The sequence below is a fragment of the Mesoplodon densirostris genome, chromosome 7, assembly GCF_025265405.1.
Source record: "Mesoplodon densirostris isolate mMesDen1 chromosome 7, mMesDen1 primary haplotype, whole genome shotgun sequence".
NCBI classification, from domain to species: Eukaryota; Metazoa; Chordata; class Mammalia; order Artiodactyla; family Ziphiidae; genus Mesoplodon; species Mesoplodon densirostris.
Genome location: NC_082667.1, coordinates 24,751,714 through 24,774,140, shown reverse-complemented (window position 1 = coordinate 24,774,140; position 22,427 = coordinate 24,751,714). Strand labels below are relative to the sequence as shown.

The following is a 22,427-nucleotide window of genomic DNA, read 5'->3' as shown; positions in this document are numbered from 1 at the left end:
CCTCGAGACTTCTCTCTTGTTTAATCATCCTAACTTCAGACAAGTCAAGGTCTGTCCAGCACAGCTTTTTCATCTTCAAGATGAGGAGCATGAACCAGATGCTGTTTAAGGTCCTTCCATCTCTGACATTCTATGAACCCTGGTTTGGACCTTGGAAAGAAATGGAACTTCTGTGCTTTTTCTCTTTCTTTCTGCCATCTGTATCATGTATAGATGACTCTTGAGTGGTAAAAGAGTGAAAGCACATACAATGCTATTTCTTAAGCACTGATAATTAACCTTTCAACAATCAATTCAATTATGGTTACAACAGCTTTGATGAGCCCTAGTGGTACAACTTCCAAAACAGCAACCAAGAGGCAAGAAGCCCAGGATTGGTTTTCTTGGCAGGATTGGTTTCCTTGGTGGTTTCAGCCATCAACATCCAAGATGCATCTTCACACCACAACAATAATGGCTGGTAACGAGTTATTATTATCTCATTTCATATGTTTTCTTGGCAGTCTTCAGTAATTTTCATTGGCCTCGGGGATATTGTCAAAGTCTAAAGTTCATGCTGGTTTCACAAATGTTTTTCATGACTCTGGGATCTATATGTTTGACTTTCTAGTACTAATAAGCAGATTTCTTCTTTATATTCTATAGAATTAATGTAGCCCAGGAGGAGGCTAATCTGGGGGCTGGAGAAGGGGGGCTAGGTCTTTCTCAATGACAGAACAAAACCTTGACTCTGAAAGATGTTGTTAAATGACTGAAGTGATAAAAAGTTCTTGACTTTTCATGAGAAAATAAAATAGCATAGGTAGAGCTAACAAAAATCTCCATCAATGGAACTGTTTTGGGGATAGATACTCATAGGATGCAAAGATAAACGGTCATTCTGAAAGATAGCATGAATCTCATTCAAAATATAGGAAACCTCTTTCTAGTAAAGAGACATCTACAGTAACCACTGCGAAGAGGTGGGGACTTTCCATCTCCTTTCTTAGGATTGCATCCAAAAGGGAAAAAGTGAGAATTTTTGCAAATATTGGCTACAATCCACTCTAGTCAACCCTTTTGGTTGACTAATAAATGCCCTGCAAAATTTCTCTGTTAATTGACTAATTTTGGTTTTTTTTTTCTGGCTACATGCTAAAGTATTGATGGGAACTGCAGTATAGCTTTCATTTGCGTTCAGAGCTACAGTAATCGAATGCTAGAGAAGATCACACCTAATAGCTGGGTGAATAGCAAATAGTGAATACAACTAAGGGATTTTTAGAAATGACTGACGTGTTTAGATTCCAAGGTTTTACTGAAGGTGGCTTGATAAAACAAATAGGCACGTGTGAAACCTTTTCATTCTATTCTTGACACCCTAGCTTTCATGGCATATGGTTAATAAGTTAATAATAAATGCATCTGAAAGCATGGGGCTGTGTTTATTGGCCTTTTTTTTCTTTTACTTGTTTGGTGGGGTTATGTCCATATTTATTCTTTTAACTTCTTTAAAAAGAGTGTTCAGTTGTAAAGATCATAGCCAGTTGTTTTTAGATCTATACATTAGCTTCAGAGACCAGAATATAGGAATTTGGCGTATAGAAGTCAAATCTCTCACTTTCTTCTTATGATCTTGGGAGTTCTATTATACATTCTGTGCCTGATTTTCTTCCTTTGTCAAATGGGTTGCTTGGCATCCAGCTCAGCCACTAATGCAAGTCACCACGACAGGTACGGATTCAAATATCATCTCAGCAGGCTGGGAGCCAACTGAAGAAAATGAAGATGAAAGTGACAGACACCCCAGTTATTCTGGATCAGGCATTGATGATGATGAAGATTTTATCTCCAGCACCAGTAAGAATAATCAATTCCTGTAGAACCATCTATGCCAGGTTTATCGATTAATCTGAGTGATGCCCAAGCTTATCGATCTTAGGAAATAGTTAATATGAAAAATGAGCATAAGCCTATGATCACAGGTTAATTATACCTTGATGAGATTATGAAGGAAAAAACTGATTTTTTTTTAATGGAAGCCAAAATATATTTGGAGGAGAAATGGAAAAAATATCTTTAATAAAATTTCTAATACCTCAGGTACTTCCTGTTTTGTTTATTTATGTGTTAAAGCTGAGCTATATAACAAAACAGTGCCAATTATTAAAAACAAATAGTGAAACCATTGCATAATAGTATCCAAATTCGTGACAATTATAAAACTTTTTGAGAACAGAGATGGAAATTGAGCTGAAAGGTCCTTTAAAAAAATTCAAAGGTTGGTCTAATATTCTGCCAAATGACTGAGTTTCCTATACATACCTGTCATGATCTGAGATATTGCTGAACTGAGATGAGAATCCTGAACCTGACTCTATCACAGCTCTGCCTTTTTTTTAGAGAAGGTGTGCCTTTGTGGTGCTACATGAACTCTCTCAGGTCACAGAAGTCCTGTCCATCCAATTAGAACCTGAGGGTTTCATCCCCAAAAAGACAGCACCCCAGGAGGGAGGGGTCCAAAAGCATAGCTTAGGCCTGAGTCATCTGAGTATATGACATTGATACAACAAATACTCGAGATGAACTATATGCTTTATATCTAAACTTTCAAGTAGTGTATTCCTTAGTTGGACACCCCTGCAGAGCTTAGAGACCTAACAAAGAAACTCTCTTTAGTTACTTCAAAAAGAAAACCAAATACCCCAAGACACTGGAGCTTTACTATTATACTGTCTGCTGGGTTCAGGATGTGGCCATATCTTCTAAGTCGGGCATCAGGAAAGATGTGGTCTTGACACTTGAGAAACTAAACCCTCTTGAGTGGCAAGCCAAACAGATCAACCTGAAAATAAATCATATCATCAAGCTCCAGGAGAAAACTTCCCTTGATATTTTTTCATCTCTGTGGCATATTTTCCGACTTCAGCTCACTTTTCTTCTTGGCACCTGTGCATGTAATTCAGCAGGATGCCCTCTCTCTGCTGTAGGGTTATGATAACTGCCAGTTTTTCATGCTTACTGAGAATGTAGTTAATGATTCTAAACCTGATTTTATTAACTTGTGAAATAGAGCTCATAGTATTATAGTTCTGAAAAGACTTTTGTATTATTTGGGTATCAAAATAAAGTTTGAAAGAATTAGGATGTATTTGCAAATAACCTTTCACAAAAGACATTGATTCTGATTTTGTCATGGTTCTTCTGTCAGGTGCATCTCCTCTTCCAGCCCTATCATTTTGGGTGACAGTATCAGGGCACTGGTGGATGTATGCCCCTTTTTATCTTTGGGGAGCTGCTGTGATGGTGGTTGGTTACCTATGGTGTTTTCTACTGAATGTATGCGTCTTGGTTTTCTTTCATTGGCTATGAATGGCTTGCTCATGAAATGCTTTGTGTTTGATGAGAATACCATAGGTGTTTGATAAATATAAATATTCAGAAATGTATAGCTAAATCACATGGCTGTTCTAGGTAGATATTCTTTGTTAGAATCATCTATAGGAAAGCTCTGGCTGCTCAGGGTGTTTCCTTCCCCACTAAAGCTACTAATAATGTAAACTGGTCATCATGGTATAACTTTTCAGTTATCTACTCTTCAGCCTGAGGATCTACATGTAGCACACTTGGCAGTGTTACAGATTCCTTGGGCTTTCAATTGCAGAGGGTCATTACAGACTGCATGGACAGGCAAAGTGCTGACATCTTTGGTTCTCCTTGGTGTAGGGCTGGTGTTTTCAAAGCTGTTCTTCCTCCTGCTGCAGCTTCTTTGGCTGCTTTCTCCAGAAGATCTCATGTTCTGACCCCTATGTGTTCTCTGACAGAATGCAAAGGACACTGAGATGCTTAACAGTATGGCTGAATCAAGCTGAAGGCACTCTCTGCTTTCCCTTCATTTCCACTCAACCATCTATACAGCCTGGTATAGATGAATTACTCTATAGACTGAAGAAGGGAGAGATATGCAAAACAAGTGGTGAAGGCTCAAGAAATAACATTCTCCTTATTACTTCAATCATCATTATCACAGTTTCAACCACACCACGGGTTTTTAACCACCCACAACAGAACCAGGATTGGATGCAACTGAGCCCAGGCCATTCGAATCCAGAAGTATCACTTCAGACAACCACAAGGATGACTGGTAATGGGTTACACATACTTAATTAAAGACTTTTTTTCCCTCAAAGTCTTTGACGCTGCAAAGGTCAGTCATCGGGACACAGTGGGAAATTCAGTTAAGATCTCATCACAAATTCTTAGTGAACTTTCACGAGGATACTCAGTTCAGCTTAGGAGTCATTTGTCAATTATATCATCTGGGCACAAGATATTTTATGTTGCTTCATTATAAAAATGAATACGTTAAAATGGTTTGTGGTGCTGCTCTTGATAAAGTGGTTGTAGTACAATAACAGGTAATCATTAAGTAATTTCCATGCCCGTTGGTTTTCTCTTGGGAGATATTAGTGAGTTCACTCAAAAGTATTAAGAGGAGAGGCTCAGAGGTACTAGTTAGGCATCGAACCATTAGATGGCACGTACTTTAATGAAAAAACAGAACAATCAAAAGTTGGTTGATAAAAGTCACAGTGTACATAACCGTCATCACGACAGATGTGGACAGAAGTAGCACCAGTGCTTATGGAGGAAAATGGACCCAGGAAACACACTCTTCTCTCAGTCACCATGGATACCATGATGAAGAGGAGACCCAGCATCCTACAAGCACAAGTAAGAAGGATGGCAGGCATCAGTTCTGGTTTAGTTGAGTTAGTGAAGTTACTCCAGAGAATGGGGAAGACTTTTTTTGCAGACATTGGCTACATCTTCTATTTCCACACAGTAATTTCTTTTATCCCCAGAGCATGAAAAGCTGCCAAATCTGCACACAATTTCTTAGAAATTGGAATAAAATACTAACTTGTCAGGTGGCCCAAAAGGCCAAAATGTTTAAAAAGTTAAAATGTTTAAAAATATCTGAGATACAGTTTTTGTGTTAAAGTTTCCCAGAGGTTCCATTTGGGTAATTTGTGTGTGTTTATGGAAATGTTTGAAGAAGAGTGTGTTCTTTTGATGCTTAGTAGTGGGATCTGGAAAGAAAGCATGACAAGTGCAAGGATCTTTGGAATTCTTGTTTTCTATAAAGATCTTTGATGAATTCAGTTTCTTTTTCACATTCTGTTCCTCACTGCATTGTAGAAAGGCATCCCTTGTACTCTTTGGAAGAAAGTCAGTTGCTCAGATGGTCTATATATGAATTCCTTGACTGTTCTTTTTTTTGTTTTTAAGCCCAGGGTAACTTGGGGAAGGCTTTGACGCTGTTATTTTTACTTATGTGCAAACATCTCAGGTTTCCTAAAACAATTTCAGGTCTCACTCCTGGCCTATGAGGATAGGACAAAAAAAAGAAGTAAGAAGTGTATACTCTTCTTTTTTTATCTATCTCTCAGAGTGATGCCTATGATGTTTGGAATAAAAGAAGCTTTAATTTAGGATAACAGCTTGTAGCACTTTAGAAATTATGGTTCAACCATGATTCTCATAGCCTTGAATACTCCTAAAGCAAAAATGTAAGAAACAATCACTTAGAAGCCAAAGAAGTTTGGGAATCCATGGTTTGAGGAGGTCTTCAGACAACAATAAAAAAGTTTCAGACATCAGCTAGGACTGAATAGGTTACTACCTCCTGGGCATTGTACTGAATACACCCAACAGGCCTATATCTCATTATTGACCCCAACAGATTCAATATACGCATGTGGATTATAGGCTGAGTTAACAAAAGAGTCTTCTGATAGAGGAAGGACATAAGAAACAGAAGTGTCTTCAGAATGGGATTCTGTACCAGTCCCTTTGGATCCTAGCAGTGTATTTTAGAAATTATTTAAGACGGTTCGTACTTAAGAAGTGGAAAACTAAAAGGCTTGGAATTAATGATCCTATTGTCAAAAGGTGGGGGGGAGGGCCATGATTACTGGAGGGCAGTTGAAAAACAGGACATAACAGAACCTAACAGAGGGAAAGCAGCAGCTGCTGCAGCAATTCTTTTATCAGGACTTGCAAAACTTAAGTGATTCTGGTTGGTGATTCTGGGCGTTGTCAAAAGAACATTTACAACTTCCAGAAGAGAGTCATTTGCAATGGAAATCCATTACTCTGCTAACCCATATATTGAAGATAACAAGGGGTTACTGGATATTTAAAGGATCATTGTGTTTTATAAAGGGAGAGGTAGAAGTAGTATAGAATAGTGTGTGCGTGCGCATGTGTGAGCATGTGTGTGCGCATTTTTTTTCCTTTCTTTTTTTTAAACTTTAAGTATGCAGTCTATGTTTTGGGTTAATTTTTCTTTTTTTGTAATTACACACAGTGTTTTCTCTAACTTTATTATTTGTCATGAGGTAGTGATTTAGTCAGGGGGAGGGAAAACTTAAGATTTTGGGGTTTTTTTCCCCTCCCTCTGGATAACAAGTTAACCCCAGGAATGTTTTGGCCAATGCAAGGGTGAAACAAGGACAGTAAGTTTTATTTTTTAAATGTCTTTGCAATGATCAAATCATACATATTAATTTCTAAAATAATGAAATAAACCAGTTTTACAAGTTGCAAAATATACTTCAGCTTGGCAAGTTTATACACTCTCATTTTCTTTTCCTTTTTTTTAATTGAGGTATAGTTGATATACAGTATTATAACACTCTCATTTACTTGATGAACTAAAACTTTAGTATTAGTCACTACAGATGAAAATGTCAGTGGCTTTATGATTTTTACCAAAGGCACCCCGATACAATTTCATTTCATTCATTATGCCCTTTTTAAAACTGGACAATTACAACACTGAGCCTTGGAAATTTTAAGCCTGTCACACACTTCTACTATTTATATAATGCCAAACACTGGCTAGAAAAGTTTTTCTCCACTGAATTAATTTTCTTAAAAAGTCATTTTGGCAATTTTAGATGCTCCATAGACATAACTTTGTAACATGTCAGTGGGGTAACATCTCAATCATTCCCAGCATCTTTCATGCTGGGCAAATGCACTGCTGGTGTATTTCCAGTGTGTGCAATTATGAGTCATGTGACCACCTTTTGAGAAGGCTTCCTACTAGGCTGATCTTGTCATGGACTGTTATATAATATACTCCTCCCTCCAAGATCACTGAAGACAGGTTAAGTTTTTTCAACAAACAGTTCTCTCAGACAGGATATATGAGGCCATAGACTCTAGTAAAATAAGAATAATACTTGAATTCATAGACCGTGGTCTGATTCTAACTTTGTACCAACCTGGCTATATGATTTTGAGCAAATCAAAGCTTCTTTGAGCCCCAGTTTTCCCATCTGAAAAGCTAAAGTATCAGGCCATTTGATGTCTAATATTCCTTTCAGAGTATCAGTGGTATCTCTCCTCCCTGCTTTCCTTTTCTACCTTCTCTCCCACATGTATATGCTCTTCAGGTAGAAAGATATGTGTTGGTAAGGAAATTAATTGAACAATAACAGCTCACAATTGACATTCTTCTCACAGCCCGAGCACCCCCTACTAGTACAACAGAAGAAACAGCTACCCAGAAAGAGCAGTGGTTTGAGAATGGATGGCCTGGGGAATATCCCCAAATGCCAAAAGAAGACTCTCATTCAACAGCAGGGACAACTGGTAATGGATGGTTTCACAGGCAGACTTGGGTGAAAACTTCCTCTGGGGTTAAGTACTGGGCATTGAAGACAGTGAACAAGAAGAGTTTGAAGGAAATGTCACAAGATGTTACAGTTCCTTAATCACTTACCATTCAGTCAACACAGAGCCAACCCTTAAGTGCTCGTAACAAATCACCAGAACAGAAATGGATACAAGCACATAAGGAGACACAGAGAATATGCCCTTGCATATGTCACTTTCAGATCTAATTTTGGGCATCCCCTAGTAAGAGGATGCAGGGACTCCGATCTTATAAAATACTCCCTTTTCTTTTGTAAAGGAATCTGCTCTATGATATGGATCCAGGCTTTACGACACAGTTCTATGAAATCCTGGGCTTGTTAGAAAGCTTTTGGTCAGAACCTCAGTAGTCAAAGAAAGGGAGCCAGACATTTTGAGAAAAACACCTGTCTGGTGTCATTTGGCCCTTTGTCATGTTTGTTTGGAGATTTCTCCTTGAATGTACAATGTTTTCTTCTTAGATTTATAAAAAAACACCTCTTCTCTATATTTGAATTGTGGGACTGGGGAGATTAGACCCAATCTTGTCAACATTTCTAAGTGATGCCAGATAACTTGGCTCTACCTGCTCCTGTGCATGATTCTTTTGTCTGTGTGACAGAAATATTGAAATGCATGTAAGATGCATTCTCGTAAAAGAATTTGAATTCTATATCGTTACTTAATATCAGTGAGAAATATCCCTGTGTTTTTATTTGCAATATAGAATGTAATGCATGATGTTCTTCTGGTGTGTGGCAGCTTCTGAATCCATAGCTGGCAGAGCAGTGGATTCAGTGACAGGATATGTGGTGTAGTTGTTGCTAAGGGGCTACTATTGTCATCTTTTCTACCTATACGTCTTCAGTGGCTCAGAGTGAAGCCAAAGCATGTGCTGCATTCTTATATGCCACTGTGCCATAAATCTCATTGTTAGAAGGTGATGTTTTTAATAGATTCCACTCATGCTTTTGAGATGAATGGCATTTACTTTCATGTTTATCTCAATGGTATTTACTTTCATGTTTATCTCAATGTTATCTGATTCCTTCTCTAAATCACTACTGGCCTAATGTGCATTTCACTGGGACATGGTCTAGGAATGACATCATGTGTTTGGACTTCTACACGTCCTCCTTTAAGGGATGGTGGCAACATGGTGTGGGTAAAGAACTATTTCTCCTCCATCTTCACTTGATGTCTGTAACTTCTCATCGACCCACTGGAGAAGTCGTTAATGCTTTTGTGTCCTCGAGTTCACATGCTGATTGCTAGGAAACATGAGCATGAATGAACCTATACCTACTAAAACATTCTGCAACTTCCTGGCCCTCTATATCCGGAAGACGGTTTCATTGTCTTGCATAGAAAATAAAGTCTTTAAAAAATCAGTGTGTCCCTGGCCAAATGTCACCTAACATGTTGACAACTGCTTGAACTGCATTGTTACAGCAGCCTCAGCCCATGACAGCCATCAAAATCAAAGAGTGACACAGCAGAGCCAAGAGGACCGTTCCTGGACTTATTTCTTCGACCCAGTCTCACATCCAGTGGGACGAGGTCATCAAACAGAAAGAAGGATGGGTAATAATCTCTGAGCTTTTTTATATATTATGTTTTTGAAAGCCCTCAAATGGCTATTTTCCTAGAAATATGCCCTTGGCTTTAGACCAGTCTGCTTTCCTAAGGAACTTTAAGTTTCTTCAAAAATTAGTTTTCGTGGTAAGAGTGATATGCACAGGCATCTGAATCTGAAGTCCTAGATGAGAGTGGAGAATTTGGTGGGAAAGTTAAAGAAGGATTAGTCCTAAGATGATGGGAGTGGAAGTCACTTCCTCTGAAGAGGAGCAGTTTCAAGATTTCTTTTCCATTTACTTCTAAGTGCAGGGTTTTAAAAAGAGTGAAGTGATGGATTCAGTGACTATCTCCATTATAGACCCAAAGATAAAACTTGTCTTTGGTAGAGAAATCTTAGAGATCAAAAACTGATGAGTACTCATTCCAAACAAGTAACTAAAAGGCTCAGAAAATGGTATTAATTACTCTTGCACACTTAGAAATAAATACTATACCCAGTGACTTAGGATTTAGACCACTCTTGTCCATCAATAAATGTTCGTGAATTTAATGAATGGACAACTTTTACACAAGATGGAATCCTTGTTTTCTTAATTAGCATTCTTATTTACCTATAAGCAATTCAAAAACAGAATTAAACAAGAGAGAGTAAGAAAATACTAACTGGAGTTATGCAAGAATGGAAGATTGTTATTTTATTTAACAAATTTTTATATTTAAAAGGAATTTTTCCTTTATCAGAACCAGATGACAGTGTTCCTGAGAGAATCTGAAAGAGTTGGTAGCAGGTGGTGCCCCTCTTTTCTCAGTGTTTACGAAGTGGAAGAAGCCATGTTTTATCTTTGGGAAAAATCCTTACTATATCCATGAATAGAATTATGCAAGTTTTATTTATTTATTTTTAATTTAACAAGATGTCTTGATCACAGAAATGTGACATTCCAAAAAGGGAGATCAACCAAAAGAACCAATATGGGGATATGAATTTTCAGTCGTAGCATTAAATATATCATTTGGGTCCAAACTCCCAAGGGTATACGTGACCCAAAACTAATGAAATGAGTTCTCAGAATGAAATGATAATGTCTCTTGGTATTGAGTTAAACAACGTTATCTCCAAAATCAATACAACAGTTTCTATGGTTTCATTTCTGCAGAACACCCTAACTATGTTGTACCCAAATATTAGTGATCATATATCCCTTAAAGTACAATCATCTTAAATATCTGCTAATAGAATTGTATTAATAATTTATGTTCAATGCTTTATGGAGACAAACAATGTACACTTAATTCATGGTCCATGCTCTTAAGGAACTTAAAAGTTAGTTAGGAAAAGAAAACAGTTAGCTTCAAAATAGATCTAACAGTACAATACAATAAGTAATAGATGTCAAATGAATATTGCTAGCAATAAACACAAAATAAATTCAGAGGACCCCTTGGAGAATGTCAGAGAAATGTAGATTGGATCTGGTTTTTTGAAAAATGGAAAAAACCCTGGTTAGTCAGAGAAAGGTAGTTGGAGAAAGTTTTTCTAGGAAGGAAGCACATGTAAGGACAGGCTTAAAGGAAGGAAAGCCAAGGAATGAGTTTGACAGAGTGAATGGATCCATATGTCACAAAGGAAGATGAGTGTGAATGGTGAGGTTGGGGCCATTATATGGTGTGACTGAAGTGCCACTTGCAAGCCCATTACACATTTTATGCACATGGTGGCTAGAGGCTCTGATGATAACCATTGTGGAAAACCAAGCCAGTAAAAGAGCTTCAGAATCAATATTAAGTCTCCATACTGATGAACGGAAAGAGTTTCCGTCAAACTGATGATGTCAAGAACGTTACAATTGGCTTCAACTATGGAGTGGTGTGATACCTCTTAAAGGAAAGATGAACAAGAGTGTCTAGAGGCCATCAACAGGCAGGACTTCTTCTGGGAGAATATCCATTTGGGTTTTTGATTTGGATTAGTTAGCCTTTCTTCTTTTTTGAATAATTACTATTACTATTACTACTACTACTATTATTATTATTAAATAGTAGAGTCAGCCACGTTTTGTCCTACAAAGATCTCGATACTCTTTTCTTTTTATATGTAAAGGCTGCAATGTAGACGTGGGTGCCTAATATTCCAGTGTTTCCCTCCGGAGTCATCTGGAGCACATTAAATCTCCCCAGAGGCAGCAGTGTGGGTGGACTTTGAATCCTAGAGCCAGCAAAAGTGATGGTGTTTATGGTTTGTGTGGCCTCTATTTCACTCAGGACTTATTTCAGCAAAATCGATTTGTGATAGTCATTAGAAACAGCTTCTATAAATATTTCAGTGAAATTTCTGTACCACTCAACATTGTACATGTTACATTCCAAAGACATTTCCTGCTTGCGTTTATAGGAAGAATGATTCACTGACATCCATTGCTTCTTATTCCTTGGCCTAAACTGTTCCTGTAGCCTCCAACTAGATAGTATGGGATGATGATTTTACGTTTTATTTGTACATTCACTTTGTGAAGCGAAAGGGGAGCAAATGAGGGAAAGGGCTGTAACAAAAGCTTTTGTGCCACATCAAGGGGATATGACAAAATGGTGCCTGAACCAGTGCACTTTGTCTTTTCTCCATGTGTCAGGTCACTTGTGTAGAATGGGACAAGTCACACGTGGGTTATATTTCCATCTGTCTGCAAGGCTTGGGAGACCCATCATGTACTCATTTAGCATTCTTCCAGATTCAGCAAAAAAAGAACAAAAATTGTCGTTTTCATACAACTCAGCCTTTAAATGAAAACCAGTTATTTCCTGGGATGCTCTTTTGGAGAGATGATAATCCATTTCAATTCTGGAGACATGAATCAGTATGTGCTTTCTTTCCTCTTATACAGGTTTGCATATAAGAATAATTTGTCTCTAGACCATAAACAACCCTCAGATAGTAGTTAGGAAATCAAGCAATAACACTGATTTAATTCCTTCAGATGTGGACACCAGCCATAATACAACGCTTCAGCCTTCTGCAGATCCAAACACAGGTTTGGTGGAAGACTTGGACAGGACAGGACCTCTTTCAGTGACAACTCGTAAGGATAATGACACTCGGTCTCTATTGATCTGTATTGCTGCATCAGCTCTTGCTCTCCTTAGCCCCGATGCAGGGCTTGGGCTTGGTGATGGGACAGCACATTCAGTGCTACGTGGCTCAGCCCAGCTCAGAACATAAAAGCTGTCTTCATTTTCTATATTTTCTTGATGGTTCTTTAAATCTGATTATACCTTCATTTGTGGTGCTTTCCAGATTCAATGACTTTATGTTGAAACATAAAAAAAAGGATGTGGGACTCCATTCCACTTGATTTTCCTTTTCTGAGAAGTTATGTCAGTGAAATTCAAGACCACAGCTAGGACAGTGGTGTCTCTATGCTTTAACTGACCAGCTCCTTTAGATTCCCATCTTTTAATCAAGGCAGAAGAGGGGTAGCCTTTTTTCAATGGTTGTAAAAACATGTTGTGGGGCCAGATCATCACAGAGAGTACGGAAATCACATCAGCCCACAGAGGAGGAGCAAGGCATGTTGTTGACAATTGACATAGGTTGCAGGGCCCGGGAACAAAAGAGGAACATTTGCTATATCTCTTCCTATCACTAAACATCTGGTAGAAACAATTCTAAACTTCTAGTTGCCTTAATGTCCACCACAGATACAGGGCTATCCTAGAGATCACCATAAAGTCATTCATAATTTCGTGACTGAATATGAAAGAAATCCAGAATTAAGAGGGCCTCATTTCACTGTTTGCTACACATAATGGGCGGAGTCTTTTCATGTGAGCCCTTTTAGGCAAAGGGAAAAATCAGCAAGGACGTGTTAATTGTCAAGAATGTAAATAAGCGTCAAAGGAGATGCAGATAAGCCTTAAAAGGCTCCTTGACAATGGAGGGTCTCATATTCCTACTTTATGTCCCTGTTGACTTTTGTTCTGATGTTGGGTTTGGGATTTGGTGACTGTCTCTCTCCTGGTTGTAATATTTACTTGGTGGTGGACATGGCTTAGCGGTGTGCTTTATGGAGTGCTTGCACGTGTAACTCAGAGGTCGGTCCCTTTCTTAGAAGAAAGCAAAAGAAATTAACTCAAAACAAAGCCATTTCAGATACGGGCAATGGTTCAACCTGAAATTGATATATATCAGTGAGGACCCTGTGTTTGCCCAGACAAGCATTTCCTGGCATTTCAGGGCAGTGATGAGAATTCTCATCCACAGATGAGATCAAAAACCTAATAACTGGGGGCTTCCCTGGTGGCGCAGTGGTTGAGAGTCCACCTGCCGATGCAGGGGACACGGGTTCGTGCCCTGGTCCGGGAAGATCCCACATGCCGCGGAGCAGCTGGGCCCGTGAGCCATGGCCGCTGAGCCTGCGCGTCCGGAGCCTGTGCTTTGCAACGGGAGAGGCCACAACAGTGAGAGGCCTGCGTACAGCACACACACACACAAAAAAAAAACCTAATAACTGAGTACAATGGTAACTTAATTTAATGTTCTTTAGAAGAGTCTTAAGTGTTTCCTTGTATAAATTTGATCTGAGTTACCTGAGCAAGTTATTCTAGATGAACTTCTGTCTCTTTTGTGGTTACATGTATACTACCTGTTATGATCATGTTTATTTTCCCTGTAGTCACGCTTCTTGACACACAGCTAAGGTGCTCTTGATGGCTGATAGGAACGCTGGGATTCAAACATTCCTTTTTCTTTGTCTCTGAGTTCTCTGATTTTCCTGAGTGACAGGAAGCAATGCTATAATTGGGCCAGGATGATCCAGGGTGGGCAAAGTTTTGGCCCAGATTTCACCTTGGCATTTTACCTTGTTTATTATACTGAAAAACAAAGCCAACTAGGGGCAAGGCAGAATTCTGTTGCGCATTTCTATCAGTCAGAGGAGAATGGTGTGCACAAACCTTGGTATTCCTATGCATCGACCCATCTGACACCACTATATTAGATCCTCCCTGTCAGCAGATAACAGAGGGTTTGTTTCATGACTACAAATTAATACTGGATTCATCCCTTATTGAAACAGAGCAGAGTGATACTCAGAGCTTCTCTACATCACATGGAGGCTTGGAAGAAGACAAAGACCGTCCCATGACTGCTACTCCAACATCTAGCAGTAAGGACTGTAAAGCCCAGGTGGCTTCAGCTATTGAAAAAAAAGTCAATGAACTATGGGTGCTTTTGCAGTGTCTTTGGTGGAGGTGCATCAGTTGACTGTTGTTGTGCTCTTACCCCTGATCAGAAGCTGTGGCTGGTGATGGTTCTCGGATTCTTCTGCTTTGTAGATCTCTTAGAAGCCATTGTATATTAAATGCAAACTATATTTTTTTAATCTTAAAGTTTGGTTTTATTAAACTCCAGAGTTAGTGGCTTTGTTTAAAAATAACAGATCGCTTATGTTTGAGTTGGTGGAAAGATCTGAATTATATCACTCTCTATTTTCCTTGCATTAATAATATTATTTTGCCATTTATCCTCTGGACCATAAATACATGGTGCTGGTGACCAAGAAGCAGTGCCCTCTGGCAAAGGAAAGAATAATCAAAGTCTCAACGTCTTTGAAACTTTGCATTTGCTCTTCCAGTCGCAGGGGGCATAATTTTACCTGTCAGCTCAATAGCTTGTTTCTTCCACTTCATCAAAGGTGGGTCCAATTGGGTAAGAGCTCAAGATTATCGAGTACCTGAGTTGGCTTCAAGGTAACAGTTCTAGTGGCATAAACCTTATTTTAATAAGCCAGGTAGATGATGCAACAAATGTCTCTTCTAGATATTAGGATCACCAAAATCTCTTCTGTTGAATGATGTCCAGGCGGTATTGATTGCAAAATATTGATTCTGTTCAATAGTGTAACAAACCACACTGTCTTTTGCCCCACGTTCACAAATAACAAGTGGAAAGCTTTTGCAGCAATTTCACGTTCAGAAGACAAGCACACGATTGGTGGTGGTCTTACACATGTGGGTTTACCATTGATTCCACCTCCACACAGATAGGAATGGTGGCAGAGGTGGCAGAAGAGGTGGAAATCTTTCTGAAGACTCAACTACTTCAGTGGAAGGTTACACTCCTTATTCTCCAGACACAAATGAATACAGAACCCTCATCCCAGTGACCCCTGCTAAGACTGGGTCCCCTGAAGTTACTGAAGTTACTATTGTTGGAGATTCTACTTCTAATGTTGATCTTTCTTTACCAGGTAATTTGGCCATTTGTTATCTGGTTTGCTTTCTCTATAGGGAGAAACAACACATCCTTTCATATTATAGGGGATGTCTTCTGTGTAGGCTGTGATTAGACTGATGTGTAACATGGGAATGGCTTTCACACAGATCATCATTCTAGTGCAATAGATTTATTTTAGATAATGTTTTCATTAGCCTGTGAAATTTCCATTTATTTTTTGTGACTTGATTGTTATGGCAGAATTTCTTTCTTTGTCTTCTTCCTGATCTTGTGATATATTTAGTTGAACCATATGAAGTGGATATTTTTGTAAGTAAAAGTAGTCAAGTGTCAATTTCATTTGATTCCACTAGTATATGCTGCCTATGTAGTAAGGTTTTACCCAACGTGTGAATAATTTCCATATACTAATATCTTTGCTCTGAAATTCTCTTTTATTGGTGATAGATTGGTGAATTTTACTTTTGGTTAAGAGCTTATGGATAACCTCTTCTAACTATGTTGTACACTTAAGACTATATGATTCAATCTACTATTAATGACTAGGCACCCTTTCTCTTGTTGTGATGGCAAAGAGATGACTGAAGATGACTTATTCAATTAAGTTACACATGGAACTAGCAATCCTCCCTGCTTCCATTTTTGTTTCTCTGTTTGCATTAAGAAAGTAGCATTGAAGAAAAGGAAACTGCAAAATACCCTGGCTAAGAAACTAAAATGGAACTCTCCCTGGTGCCAACTGTTCAAATATTCTTACCATTCAACCATTAAGGGATATTAAAGATTCATGATTTTAAACATATATATATATATATATATATATATATATATATATATATATATGGTAGCATATGTGTGTGTGTATATATATATATAGTAGCATATGTCTTTTCCCATCCCCCTCCCTCTCAAAAGAAGAATAAATCTTATGAGAACCCAATATGTAAAACAGATAACAGCTGTGATACTGTGACTTGATGTGGGACAGAAAACCCAGAATGAGAATGCCACATGCTTGGCCTCTCTACTAGAGCCCACATGCTTGGGCTGCCCATCCCAGGGCTTCAAGGAAAACAGTTTTAAAAAATACTAACCTCGGGCTTCCCTGGTGGCACAGTGGTTAAGAATCTGCCTGCCAATGCAGGGGACACGGGTTCGAGCTCTGGTCCGGGAAGATCCCACATGCCACGGAGCAACTAAGCCCGTGCGCCACCACTACTGAGCCTGCGCTCTAGAGCTGGTGAGCCACAACTACTGAAGTCTGCATGCCTAGAGCCCGTGCTCCGCAACAAGAGAAGCCACCACAATGAGAAGCCCGTGTACCGCAATGAAGAGTAGCCCCCACTTGCAGCAACTAGAGAAAGCCCACGCACAGCAATGAAGGCCCAATGCAGCCAAAAATAAATAAATTTTAAAAATATATACTAACCTCGACAGTATTGGCAAGACAAAAGCCCTTACATCCGTTGGTTCTTTATTCAGCATAGGTCTGCCCTCAGTTATTAAAAATTCCTAGCAGCAGTGTCAGTATTCTTCAGGAGAAATGAATCTTAGAGCACTGCCTGGTTTCTTATGGCAAAATAGAGCCCTTTATGCACCCAAATGAATTTAAATTTTAAATGGCAATTTTAATAGTTACAGTAGCCTCGAAGGATTACATAGTCTATTTGTTAGTAAATAAAATACTTCCTACAAAATTGATATTTACATACCCTGATTCCTTCTACATTCTGTGCTGGTACAGACAGATTTTCCATGGTTCTTCATGGATTAAATGATCTATCACCCTTGGTTTTCTTCCAGAACACTCAGAAAGGCTCATTTCCTCCCATACATTTTTTTTCTCCATCTTTTTGCTTGATGTTAAGAATGAAAACATCTGGAATTGTGGATGTGGTGATGGTGGTGGTGATAATGGTGATGGTGGTGGTGGTATTGGGGGTATTGGTGTTCAGCATTTCAGCAAATGCTGTTTTCAGTTTTTCTAACCATCAGCCGAGGAACAAAACAATCTATCTCCCCCGTGCAATTACATAATAGATTACAGGTCACCTATGTCTGCCTTGTCTAAAAAAGGACATGGTGAAGATCAGACTACTGTGTATTCCTTATAAGAACCTTTCATAATGGGTGACCATAGCCATTTTATGAACTGTTGTCCTGTGTTGTTTCGCTTTAAGATTCCATTATAGTTTTGGAAAACGTGTGGGGAGGAGGGAGAAGATTGAGAGTTCCCATATGCTGAACCCAAGATTTGACCTGTGGATCCAGATTTTAGCAATTCATAAACTTGCCTCAACCTAAAGCCTTTTGGTGATGGATGTTTGAGAAGATGGGATTATAGTAACTCTTGGTGTTAAAAATACAGATTTAATTTTGGGGAAGTATTATTTGGAACATAGTCTATTAACCAGGCGCACCTTAGCCACAGGTTAGTTATCATCTCCCCATTTCTTTTTCACTTATTTTCAGACTCTTTTTCTATAAATAAGCAGTTGACTTTTCTCTTTGAATCCTTACATGATTCAACCCCAAGATCCCTTATTGCACACCAAAACCTTTTTCTATTTCCTGCCTCAGAGAAATCTCTTGAAATGTCTCATGCCGTAAGCCACAGACTACACGCATTCCCAGTGATCACGTTTGTCATGATCCAAAGCATATAGTCCTTATTTCAAAGACACCGTATCAAATCCCCACCTCACACTTGCCAAGACCTCATAATATTTTTGGTAGAGTGTTACAGTTTGGGGATTTTTACTAAAGCCACACTTCCTACGGTCATCCTTGCAGGTCTGTGCTGTCGCAGTTTTTAAAATTTTGATTAAAGCTCTAGACCGCTTATCAGTAGATGAAGCAATGAACAATATTTCATATCGTGGACCCATTCAAAGCTCCTTTGTCATTGTTTTTGGCCACCTTTAAAAGGTTAAACTTTGTGATGGGCTCTGTGGAAATGCACACGTGAGGAAAAGCAGATGGCGGTGTAACTGAGCACACAGTACTGAATCTCCCTTTATTGCTCCTTACAGAAGACCAAGACTCATCCCATGACCCCAGCGGGAGGTTCTATACAACTCATGGATCCGAATCAGCTGGTGAGTTTGAGCTGCTTTAGTCATTTATTGTTATTGTTGTTGAACCTGCTGATTATTAATGAAGTATGAGTCAGTGTCTCCTGAAGAGTGGTTCTCATACGTTCTTTGCATGCATCACAGCCACGGGGAGGGCTTATTCAACTACGTTGCTGGGCCTTATCCTTAAAGTTTCTGATTTGGTAGGTCTGGGGTGGAGCCCAAGCATTTGTATTTCTAATAAGTTCTCTGGTAATGCTGATTCTGCTGGGACAGGGACTCCACTTTGAGAACTACTGCTTTCAAGAAAATTCTTCCATCTGAAAGGATCAAGAAGAATTCAGGCAGGCGCTCAGTTGAACATTGCATTATACCAGAGCGATTAAGAGCATGGGTTTTGGAGGAAGAACGGCCTGGGTTTGATTCCAACTCCTCCACATGCTAATGAGAGACCTTGTTTAAAGGATCTGAGACTCGATTTCCTAACCAATAAAATTGGGATAATAATAATTGTCACAGGGTGTTGTTTTAAAGACTAAATGATGTATACTTGTAAAGCATTTAGCATAACCTCCCCTCCCTGAACATGGCATAATAGCTAGCCTTTATTGAGAATTTACTGTGTGCTGGTGGCATTGTTCTAAACACTTTACATGTATTAGGTTGGACCATATGAAACTGCCATTTCTGTAGGTCAACAGTCAAATATCAGTGATTTCATATGTTTCATCTATTATTAACTCATTTAATTATGTCAGTACTATTATTATCCCAGTATTACAGATGAGGAAACTAAGGCTCAGAGAGGCTAAGCAACCTGGCTGAGTTAACATGACTAGTGAGCTGAGTGGTAGAGCCAGGTTTCAAGCCCAGGGGTCTCGTATTGCCTCTAGAAGCAGGATCTGGAGAAAGTACCCTGTCATGACCATCATTACTGCCGTAATTACTGTAATGATCACACCCCTAGAAACATTACTCCAGGCAGCAAAAGTAGGCCATAAGGCAGGTTGACCTAGAGTTCTTGTGAAGAGCGTGTGGTATCAGGAATTTGAAAGTGTTTTGGAAATGATATGGATCTCTGACTAAAAGGAAGTGCTCTTTAAAATCAAGAGACCCCAGCCACTCCAAGTGTGGTCCCTGGACCAGCAGCAGGGACATCACCTAAGAGCTGGCTGGAGATGCAGACTCCCCAGTCATCCCAGACCAACTGAATGGAGAGCTGCATTTTAACTAGGCCTCCCCCACCCCTCCCCTACTAGGTGGTTTGTATGTATATTGAAGTTTGAGAAGCACTGTCTTAGACTTCTTCCTCACGGTCAGAGCCAGTTGAATGATCTCTGTGCATATGTCTTAGATTGGATCTCACCTCCCAACTGCATTGTCAAGCGTTCCTCTTTGCAGAACTTCCCCAGCCAGCCCTACCCGGGCTAGATTTGCAGGCCTCTAGGGCACAAGGCGAGGCAGCCTGCTGTGTCTTGTCCATCTTCCTCCGTCTTCTTCGGCTCTTGCTTGAAGTGAGAATCAGGTGGGCGGGAGCAGTCTCTTTTGTTTGCCTCCTGTGCAGGTGTGTATTGTTCAAACGGTAGGTTTCATCTGGTTGTACACACACCCAGATCTTTCCTTGCTGGGGGCACTTTTTTGAAAATCAAAATAGAGATCGTGATCCATTAGTGGCCTCCCATTCAAATATCAAAGGCTGCTATGAGTCAGAGAAAGACCAGTGAGAGTGGTTGTACCTCTTAGGTGGTTTTCAAGGCAAGGATCTCTAGTTTAGATGGCCAGTATCCCATGACCTGTACAGGCAAACACCTGCCAATAATGACCAAGGCCTCTGGGAGGCAGCTAGAGGAAGCCCCTTGGACTCCTTCTGAGGTTTGTAAAGTAAAAGGCCACTGTCAAAATGGCCTGCTGAAACAGCCAGATGTCTGGTAGACTTTGTTTTGCTCCATTTTGAGCTTCACAAGAACATCAAATTGCATAAACAGAAGCCATTCTACCCAAAATAACCACAGCCATCAAAATTTCAGAGTCCCCTATGCACAGTCTACAGTTTGACCCTCTGAAAAAAGACCATTAAAGGCCTGGCCATCTTCATTCATTGATTAGCCAAACAGACTTCCTTGGTTTTTTTCTTGGAAGCCTTCAGGATTCTGCAGTGGGGTCCTATTGGGTAGGGAAAAAGAGTTGATTTTAGTGGGAATTTTTCACATTTTGCTTTGAAGCAGTGGAGGAAGCACAAAACACACACACACACACACACACACCAAAACTTTCATTTGGGTGAGTGTCCTTCACAAGATGTCTTAGAAGTTTCTTTTAAAACATAATTCCTCCGTCATTTTGTTTATTTATTTATTTTTGGCTGTGCTGCGTCTTCGTTTCTGTGCGAGGGCTTTCTCTAGTTGCGGCAAGTGGGAGCCACTCTTCATCGCGGTGCGTGGGCCTCTCACTATCGCGACCTCTCTTGTTGCGGAGCACAGGCTCCAGACGCGCAGGCTCAGTAGTTGTGGCTCAGGGGCTTAGTTGCTCCGCGGCATGTGGGATCTTCCCGGACCAGGGCTCGAACCCGCGTCCCCTGCATTAGCAGGCAGACTCTCAACCACTGAGCCACCAGGGAAGCCCCTCCTCCATCATTTTGATGAACCTCCCATTCTGACTTGTGGATTCTTTATCTTGTGATACTTCCTGTTCCTTCCAGTTTGAGATCCTTTATTTGTCTCCTTATTTGGTTTTGTAGCAGTAGAAAATGTTGTCTTCTAAGCAATGCATGTTTCAGAAATACATTAACAGGCACTCTCCTTCGGGTGATTTTTTCACAGACAGAGGGGGCCATTGCCCCTCCCACCCCAAATCCTTATTTTTTAATACCTATATTTATATCTATTGAAGATATTGGACGTGGTTTTTAGATTTGTTTTCGACTACCTGGAGCATTTGAATCCCCTAGGGATCTTGTTAAAATGAGGATTCTGAGGTTTGGGATGAGGCCTAAGACTCTGTATTCCCAGCAAGCTCCCACGTGATCTTGCTGGTGCAGGGTAGCAAGGTCCTAAAATTAAAAACAGAAAATTGTAATGTTACTGTGTGCAAGCTTGTACTGCTCGCTGCATGACAGGCCAATAAATCAAGAGATGAGGTGTTGGGGCAAGGAATAGTGACTTTATTCAAAAAGCCAGCAGACCGAGAAGATGGACTGGTATCCCAAGGAACAACCTTGCCTGAGTTAGAATTCAGGCTTCTTTTATCCTAAAAGAGGAGGGAATAAAGTCAAACTTTTCCTGGTTTCTGGTCAGCCTCCCGAGGGGATGTGTTAATTTCTTCCTTCCTGCAGTCATTCACAGGTGAGGCTGATCAGAATGTTTCCTATGAGTGAAACAAAGATATTTTACCATAATGCTCATTCCCTGGGAGGCTGGGTTCCCAAAGATGGGCCATTATATATAATTTAAGCTTATAGGTAACATCCCTTTAGTGACTGACTTGTAATAGAAACGGAGGTTCTTCCCTATTACAGTAACTGCACACAATTACCATTCGTGTGCACTTCTTTAAACCTCTGTAAAATGATGATGAAGTAGATTCTATTATTACTCCATTTTATGAGTGAGAAAACTGAGACCTAGAGAGGGATGACTTGACGCAGCAGATGTTGCTGGCAAGAGACAGAAGTATGGCTTGAATCCAGGGCTGTCCTGCTTTACAGCCTCTTAAACACTGCATAGTACTGCTGCTGAGAATTCTCATGCTCTTGTAGAAAAATAACATTTCCAAACCTTAGCCTTAATCAAACCGAGTTTTTCTGGGAAGGTGTTTTTTCATGCAACACATTATAAATGTCTGTGGCTTGAATCTATAAATAG

General features: G+C 39.7%; 1 protein-coding gene across 26 annotated transcripts in view; it reads left to right on the top strand.

The window, feature by feature from the left end:
- Nucleotides 1-22,427, top strand: part of CD44 (CD44 molecule (Indian blood group)) — an 88,143-nt gene that overhangs the window by 56,217 nt on the left and 9,499 nt on the right. For 2 of the 26 annotated variants that reach the window (XM_060103158.1, XM_060103134.1), the window contains 10 exons: nucleotides 314-460; nucleotides 1,714-1,839; nucleotides 4,010-4,123; nucleotides 4,597-4,713; nucleotides 7,516-7,644; nucleotides 9,142-9,270; nucleotides 12,237-12,338; nucleotides 14,334-14,423; nucleotides 15,300-15,506; nucleotides 18,526-18,591. In XM_060103158.1, coding sequence (XP_059959141.1) covers nucleotides 314-460; nucleotides 1,714-1,839; nucleotides 4,010-4,123; nucleotides 4,597-4,713; nucleotides 7,516-7,644; nucleotides 9,142-9,270; nucleotides 12,237-12,338; nucleotides 14,334-14,423; nucleotides 15,300-15,506; nucleotides 18,526-18,591 — 1,227 coding nt within the window. Of the gene's footprint in view, nucleotides 1-313; nucleotides 461-1,683; nucleotides 1,840-4,009; nucleotides 4,124-4,596; nucleotides 4,714-7,515; nucleotides 7,645-9,138; nucleotides 9,271-12,236; nucleotides 12,339-14,333; nucleotides 14,424-15,299; nucleotides 15,507-18,525; nucleotides 18,592-22,427 lie in introns of all 26 variants that reach the window. The other 24 variants (XM_060103132.1, XM_060103131.1, XM_060103135.1 and 21 more) reach the window with 24 other exon arrangements.